Source organism: Panulirus ornatus, chromosome 55 (assembly GCF_036320965.1).
Source record: "Panulirus ornatus isolate Po-2019 chromosome 55, ASM3632096v1, whole genome shotgun sequence".
Classification (NCBI taxonomy): domain Eukaryota; kingdom Metazoa; phylum Arthropoda; class Malacostraca; order Decapoda; family Palinuridae; genus Panulirus; species Panulirus ornatus.
Window position 1 is genome coordinate 27,392,500 of NC_092278.1, and position 8,677 is coordinate 27,401,176.

At 37.9% G+C, this 8,677-nt stretch overlaps 1 protein-coding gene across 2 annotated transcripts in view; it reads right to left on the reverse strand.

Moving 5' to 3' along the window:
• The window catches only part of LOC139765624 (bestrophin-2-like), a 79,887-nt gene extending 72,032 nt beyond the window's left edge, over window positions 1–7,855 (reverse strand). For both annotated transcript variants that reach the window (XR_011716706.1, XM_071693300.1), the window contains exon 1: window positions 7,527–7,855. Coding sequence is in view for 1 of the 2 variants with exons in the window: in XM_071693300.1 (XP_071549401.1) it covers window positions 7,527–7,597 (71 nt within the window). In the remaining variant the exon portion in view is untranslated. The remainder of the gene's footprint in view (window positions 1–7,526) is intronic.
• Window positions 7,856–8,677: the final 822 nt, after the last annotated feature.

The window sequence follows — 8,677 nt, forward strand, 5'->3', positions numbered from 1 at the left end:
TACAATGAGAGAACTAGAGAACATGTAAGAACTTATTACACTGAGAGAACTAGAGAACATGTAAGAATATATTACACTGAGAGAACTAGAGGACACGAGGAACAAATTACACTGAGAGAACTAGACAACATGTAAGAACATATACTAAGAAAATTAGTAAACATGTAAGAACATATTACACTAAGAGAACTAGTGAACATGTAAGGATATATTTCACAGAGAACTAGAAAACAAATAAGAACAATACAATAAGAACTGGTGAACATGTAAGTACATATTATACTACGAGAAGTACTAAATGTATAAGAACATACGCTAGGAGAACTACTAAACATGTAAGAACATATCGTACTAAGAAAACCAGTGAACATGTAAGAACATTACACAGAGAACTAATCGTACTAAGAAAACCAGTGAACATGTAAGAACATTACACAGAGAACTACTGAACATGTAAGAACATATTACAATATGAAAACTAGTGAACATATGAGAACATATCACACTAAGAGGACTACTGAACATGTAAGAACACATGACACTAAGAGAACTAGTGAACATGTAGGAACATTATATTAAGAGAACTAAAGAACATGTAAGAACATACACTAAAAACCTAGTGAACATGTAAGAACATATTACACTAAAAGAACTAATAAACATGTGAGAATATATTACACTAAGAGAACTATAGAACATGTAAGAACATATTACACTTGGAGAAATAGAGAACATTTAAGAATATATTACACTAAGAGAAATAGTGATCATGTAAGAACATTACACAGATAACTAGAAAACATGTAAGAACACAGACTATAAAAACTAATGAATAGGTAAGAACATACTACACTAAGAGAACTAGAGAACATTTAAAAACATATACCAAGAGAACTAGTGAACATGTAAGAACATATTACAGTAGGAGAACTAGTGAACTTGTAAGAACATATTACAGAGAGAGTTACTGAACATGTAAAAACAATAGACTGAGAGAACTAGAGAACATGTAAGAACATATACTAAGAGAACTATTGGACAAATAAGAACATATTACACAAAGAAAACTAGTGAATATGTAAGAACATATTTTACTAAGAGAAGTAGTAAATATGTAAGAACATATTACATTAGGAGAAATAGTGAACATGTAAGAACATATTACATTAGGAGAAAGAGTGAACATGTAAGACCATATTACACTAGGAGAAATAATGAACAAGTAAGAACACATTACACTAGGAGAAATAGTGAAACATGTAAGAACATATCACACTAAGAGAAATAGTGAATATCTAAGAGTATTTTATATCAAGAGAGCTAGTGAACATATAAGAACATATAACGCTATGAGGATTAGAGAACATTTAAAAATATTAAAGTGAGGGAACTAGAGAGCATGTAAGAAAATATTACACTAGGAGAAATAGAGAACGTTAAAGAACATTTAAGGACATTATATAAAGAGAAATAAAGAATAGTTAAGAACATATTACACAGAGAACTGGTGAACATGTGGGAACATTACACTAAGAGAACTAGAAAACATGTAAAAAACATATTAAAGTAGGAGAAATACAGAGCATTTCAGAACATATTGCATTAAGGGAAATAGAGAACATTTAAGAACATATCACACTGAGAGAACTTGAGAATATGTAAGAACATTTACAGAAGAAATAGAGAACATATAAGAACATGTTCCACTAAGATAAATAAAGAGCATTTATGAGCATATAACAGAGAACTAGAAAACAAGAACATATTACACTAAGAAAAAGAGAACATTTAAGAACATACTATACCAACAAAACTAGAGAACATGTAAAAACACATTACACTAAGAGAACTAGAGAACATTTTAGACTATATCATATTAAGAGAACAAGTGAACATATAAGAACATATTAAGATAACTAAATAACATTTAAGAACATCACACTATGAGAACTAGAGAACATGAAGAACATATACTGAGAACTTGTGAACAAGTAGAAACATTACACTGAGAGACCTCTAGAACATATAACAACATGTACCACTAAGAGAACCAGTGAATATATAAGAACATATTACATTTAGAAAACTAGTGAACATGTTAGAACATATCACACTGAGAGAACTAGAGAACGTAAGAGAACATATTAGACTAGGAGAACTTGTGAACATGCAAAACCATATTACACTAAGAGAACTAGTGAACAAGGAGAACATATCACTGAGAGAACTAGTGAACATGTAAGAACATATCACACTGAGAGAACTAGTGAACATGTAAGAACATTACTCTAAGAGAACTAGTGAACATGTAAGAATATATAATACTAAGAGAACTAATGAACATGAATATTTCACAGAGAACTACAGAACATGTAAGAACATTTCACACAGAGAACTGCTGAATATGTCAGAACATATTACACTAGGAAAAATAGAGAATATTTAAGAACATTACTAAGAGAACTAGAGAACATGTAAGAACATATTCCACTAAGAGAACTAGTGAACACGTAATAACATATTACACTGAGAGAAATGATAAACATAAGAATATATTACCCTTAAAGAACTGGAAAACATGTAGGATCATATGCTAAGAGAATTAATGAACAGGAAGAGCATATTACACTAATAAAACTAGAGAACATTAAAGAACAAATAACACTACAATAAGAAAACTAGAAAACATTAAAGAACAAATAACACCAATAAGAAAACTAGAGAACATTAAAGAACAAATAACACTAAGATAATTAGCGAACATAAAGAACATTACACTGAAAACTGGATAACATTTAAGAACATAACATCAAAGAACAAATAACACTAAGATAATTAGCGAACATAAAGAACATTACACTGAAAACTGGAGAACATTTAAGAACATAACACTAAGAACTAGTTAACATAAAGAACATATCACACTAAGACAACCAGTGAACATGAATATATGCTTCGAGAACTAGAGAACATGAAAGAACACATGACAGTAACAGAATTATTGAATATGAACATATTATATTAAGAAAATTAGTGAAGATGAAGAACATATTCCAACAAGAGAACTAACATGAATATATGCTTCGAGAACAAGAGAACATGAAAGAACACATGACAGTAACAGAATTATTGAATATGAACATATTATATTAAGAAAATTAGTGAAGATGAAGAACATATTACATCAAGAGAACAAGAGAAGTAGTATAATGTAGCAAAGCCTACCCCAGCAGGAGGCAGCAGAAGTAGTATAATGTAGTGGAGCCTACCCTAGCAGGAGGCAGCAAAAATAGTATAATGTAGCAGAGCCTACCTCAGCAGGAACCAGAAGTAGTATAATGTAGTAGAGCCTACCTCAGCAGGAGTCAGAAGAGGTGGTATAATGTAGTAAAGCCTACCTCAGCAGGAGGCAGCAGAAGTAGTATTATGTAGTAGAGCCTACTTCAGCAGGAACCAGAAGTAGCAAAATGTAGTAGAGCCTACCTCAGCAGGAGTCAGAAGAGGTGGTATAATGTAGTAGAGCCTACCTCAGCAGGAGTCAGAGGAGGTGGTATAATGTAGTAGAGCCTACCTCAGCAGGAGTCAGAAGAGGTGGTATAATGTAGTAGAGCCTACCTCAGCAGGAGGCAGCAGAAATAGTATTATGTAGTAGAGCCTACTTCAGCAGGAACCAGAAGTAGCAAATCGTAGTAGAGCCTACCTCAGCAGGAGTCAGAAGTAATATAATGTGGTAGAGCCTACCTCAGGTAGAGTCAGGAGAAGTAGTATAATGTAGTAGAGCCTACCACAGCAGGAGGCAGCAGTAGTATAATGTGGTAGCGCCTACCTCAGCAGGAGTCAAAAGTAGTATAATGTGGTAGAGCCTACCTCAGCAGGAATCAAAAGTAGTATAATGTAGTAAAGCCTTCCCCAACAGGAGGCAGCAGAAGCAGTATAATGTAGTAGAGCCTACCTCAGCAGGAACCAGAAGTAGTATAATTTAGTAGAGCCTACCTCAGCAGGAGGCAGCAGAAGTACTATAATGTAGTAGAGCCTACCTAAGCAGGAACCAGAAGTAGTATAATGTAGTAGAGCCTACCTCAGCAGGTGTCAGTAGTATAATGTAGTAGAGCCTACCTCAGCAGGAACCTGAAGTAGTATAATGTAGTAGACCCTACCTAAGCAGGAACCAGAAGTAGTATAATGTAGTAGAGCCTACCTCAGCAGGAAGCAGCAGAAGTAGTATAATGTAGTAGAGCCTACCTCAGCAGGTGTCAGAAGTAGTATAATGTAGTAGAGCCTACCTCAGCAGGAAGCAGCAGAAGTAGTATAATGTAGTAGAGCCTACCTCAGCAGGAAGCAGCAGAAGTAGTATAATGTAGTAGAGCCTACCTCAGAAGAAATCAGAAGTAGTATAATGTAGTAGAGCCTACCTCAGAAGAAATCAGAAGTAGTATAATGTAGTAGAGCCTACCTCAGCAGGTGTCAGAAGTAGTATAATGTAGTAGAGCCTACCTCAGCAGGAACCTGAAGTAGTATAATGTAGTAGACCCTACCTAAGCAGGAACCAGAAGTAGTATAATGTAGTAGAGCCTACCTCAGCAGGAAGCAGCAGAAGTAGTATAATGTAGTAGAGCCTACCCCAGAAGAAATCAGAAGTAGTATAATGTAGTAGAGCCTAGCTCAGCAGGAGCCAGAAGTAGTATAATGTGGTAGAGCCTACCTAAGCAGGAGCCAAAAGTAGTATAATGTAGTAAAACCTACCTCAGTAGGAGCCAAAAGTAGTGTAATGTAGTAAAGCCTTCCCCAGCATGAGGCAGCAGTAGTATAATGTAGTAAAGCCTACCTCAGCAGGAACCAGAAGTAGTATAATGCAGTAGAGCCTACCTCAGCAGGAGTCAAAAGTAATATAATGTAGTAGAGCCTACCTCAGCAGGAGTCAAAAGTAATATAATGTAGTAGAGCCTACCTCAGCAGGAGCCAAAAGTAGTATAATGTAGTAAAGCTTTCCAAAGCAGGAGGCAGCAGAAGTAGTATAATGTAGTAAAGCCTTCCCCAGCAGGAGGCAGCAGAAGTAGTATAATGTAGTGGAGTCTACCTCAGCAGGAGGCAGCAGAAGTAGTATAATGTAGTAAAGCCTTCCCCAGCAGGAGGCAGCAGAAGTAGTATAATGTAGTGGAGTCTACCTCAGCAGGAGGCAGCAGAAGTAGTATAATGTAGTAAAGCCTACCTCAGCAGGAACCAGAAGTAGTATAATGTAGTAAAGCCTACCTCAGCAGGAGGCAGCAGAGGTAGTATAATGTAGTAAAGCCTACCTCAGCAGGAGGCGGCAGAAGTAGCATAATGTAGTAGAGCCTACCTCAGCGGGAGCCAGAAGTAGTATAATGTAGTAAAGCCTATCTCAGCAGGAGGCAGCAGAAGTAGTATAATGCAGTAGAGCCTACCTCAGCAGGAACCAGAAGTAGTATAATGTAGTAGAGCCTACCTCAGCAGGAACCAAAAGTAGTATAATGTAGTAGAGCCTACCTCAGCAGGAGCCAGAAGTAGTATAATGTAGTAGAGCCTAACTCAGCAGGAGGCAGCAGAAGTAGTATAATGTAGTAGAGCCTACCTCAGCAGGAGGCAGCAGAAGTAGTAAAATGTAGTAGAGCCTACCTCAGCAGGAGGCAGCAGAAGTAGTATAATGTAGAGCCTACTTCAGCAGGAGTCAGCAGAGGTGGTATAATGTAGTAGAGCCTACCTCAGTAGGAGGCAGCAGAAGTAGTATAATGTAGTAGAGCCTACCTCAGCAGGAGGCAGCAGAAGTAGTATAATGTAGTAGAGCCTACCTCAGCAGGAGGCAGCAGAAGTAGCATAATGTAGTAGAGCCTACCTCAGCAGGAACCAGAAGTAGTATAATGTAGTAGAGCCTACCTCAGCAGGAACCAGAAGTAGTATAATGTAGTAGAGCCTACCCCAGCAGGTGTCAGAAGAAGTAGTATAATGTACTAAAGCCTATCTCAGCAGGAGGCAGCAGAAGTAGCATAATGTAGTAGAGCCTACCTCAGCAGGAACCAGAAGTAGTATAATGTAGTAGAGCCTACCTCAGCAGGAGGCAGCAAAAATAGTATAATGTAGTAGAGCCTACCTCAGCGGGAGCCAGAAGTAGTATAATGTAGTAAAGCCTATCTCAGCAGGAGGCAGCAGAAGTAGTATAATGCAGTAGAGCCTACCTCAGCAGGAGGCAGAAGTAGTATAATGTAGTAGAGCCTACCTCAGCAGGAACCAGATGTAGCATAATTAGTAGAGCCTATCTCAGCAGGAGGCAGCATAAGTAGTATAATGTAGTAGAGCCTATCTCAGCAGGAGGCAGCAGACGTAGTATAATGTAGTAGAACCTACCTCAGCAGGAGCCAGAAGTAATATAATGCAGTAGAGCCTACCTCAGCAGGAGCCAGAAGTAGTATAATGTAGTCGAGCCTACCTCAGCAGGTGTCAGAAGTAGTATAATGTAGTAGAGCCTACCTCAGTAGGAGGCAGAAGTAGATAATGTAGTAGAGCCTACCTTAGCAGGAACCTGAAGTAGTATAATGTAGTAGAGCCTACCTCAGCAGGAACCAGAAGCAGCATAATGTAGTAGAGCCTTCCTCAGCAGGAGGCAGCATAAGTAGTATAATGTAGTGGAGCCTACCTTAGCAGGAGGCAGCAGAAATAGTATAATGTAGTAGAGACTACCTCAGCAGGAACCAGAAGCAGCATAATGTAGTAGAGCCTTCCTCAGCAGGAGGCAGCATAAGTAGTATAATGTAGTAGAGCCTACCTCAGCAGGAACCAGAAGCAGCATAATGTAGTAGAGCCTTCCTCAGCAGGAGGCAGCATAAGTAGTATAATGTAGTAGAGCCTACCTTAGCAGGAGGCAGCAGAAGTAGTATAATGTAGTAGAGCCTACCTCAGCAGGAACCAGAAGTAGTATAATGTAGTAGAGCCTACCTCAGCAGAAGTCAGAAGTAGTATAATGTAATAGAGCCTACCTCAGCAGGAGTCAGAAGTAGTATAATGTAGTAGAGCCTATCTCATATGGAGGCAGCAGAAGCAGTTAATGTAGTAGAACCTACCTCATCAGGAGCCAGAAGTAGTAAAATATAGTAGAGCCTACCTCAGCAGGTGTCAAAAGTAGTATAATGTAGTAGAGTCAACCTCAGCAGGAACCAGAAGTAGTATAATGTAGTAGAGCCAACCTCAGGAGGAGTCAGAAGAAGCAGCATTATGTAGTAGAGCCTACCTCAGCAGAAGACAGCAGAAGTAGCATAATGTAGTAAAGCCTACCTCAGCAGGAACCAGAAGTAGTATAATGTAGTAGAGCCTACCTCAGCAGGAGTCAGAAGCAGCATTATGTAGTAGAGCCTACCTCAGCAGAAGACAGCAGAAGTAGCATAATGTAGTAAAGCCTACCTCAGCAGGAACCAGAAGTAGTATAATGTAGTAGAGCCAACCTCAGCAGGAGTCAGAAGTACTATTATGTAGTAGAGCCTACCTCAGCAGAAGTAGTATAATATAGTAAAGCCTACCTCAGCAGAAGCCAGCAGAATGAGCCAAAACCATTAAGGTTTGCGATCTTATTGGTATAGGAGACCACCATTATGTCTCCTGGTCTAGGTGATGTATGTCTGGTGCAGCTGAGGATAATTCCTGGTTGGGTTAGGTTAGTAACCCACAGCTGAGGTCGTCAGGTGGGGTTGGCTGTAATGAAATACTATATAAACCCAGTAGGGACAACACTTGTTCCTTCTGTAAGAAAATGACTCTTATGATAAACGTGTTCACAACGGATGATCAGAGATAGCGTATGATGCCCAAGAGATACGTATGATGCCCGGGATGATATTACAGATAACGTATGATAACTGGGATGATAGAGATACGGATGATGCCCGGGATGATAGTAGAGATAACAGATGGTGATCGGCAACGATATTATAGACCATAATGAATGATGATGATGATATCATAGACCATAATGAATGATGATGATGATATCATAGACCATAATGAATGATGATGATGATGATATCATAGACCATAATGAATGATGATGATGATGATGATGATGATGATGATGATATCATAGACCATAATGAATGATGATGATGATGATGATGATGATGATGATGATATCATAGACCATAATGAATGATGATGATGATGATGATGATGATGATGATGATGATATCATAGACCATAATGAATGATGATGATGATATCATAGACCATAATGAATGATGATGATGATATCATAGACCATAATGAATGATGATGATGATATCACAGACCATAATGAATGATGATGATGATGATGATGATGATGATGATGATATCATAGACCATAATGAATGATGATGATGATATCATAGACCATAATGAATGATGATGATGATATCACAGACCATAATCAATGATGATGATGATGATATCATAGACCATAATGAATGATGGTGACTATGATGATGATATCATAGACCATAATGAATGATGATGATGATATCATAGACCATAATGAATGATGATGATGATATCATAGACCATAATGATGATGATGATGATATCATAGACCATAATGAATGATGATGATGATATCATAGACCATAATGAATGATGATGATGATATCATAGACCATAATGAATGATGATGATGATATCATAGACCATAATGAATGATGAT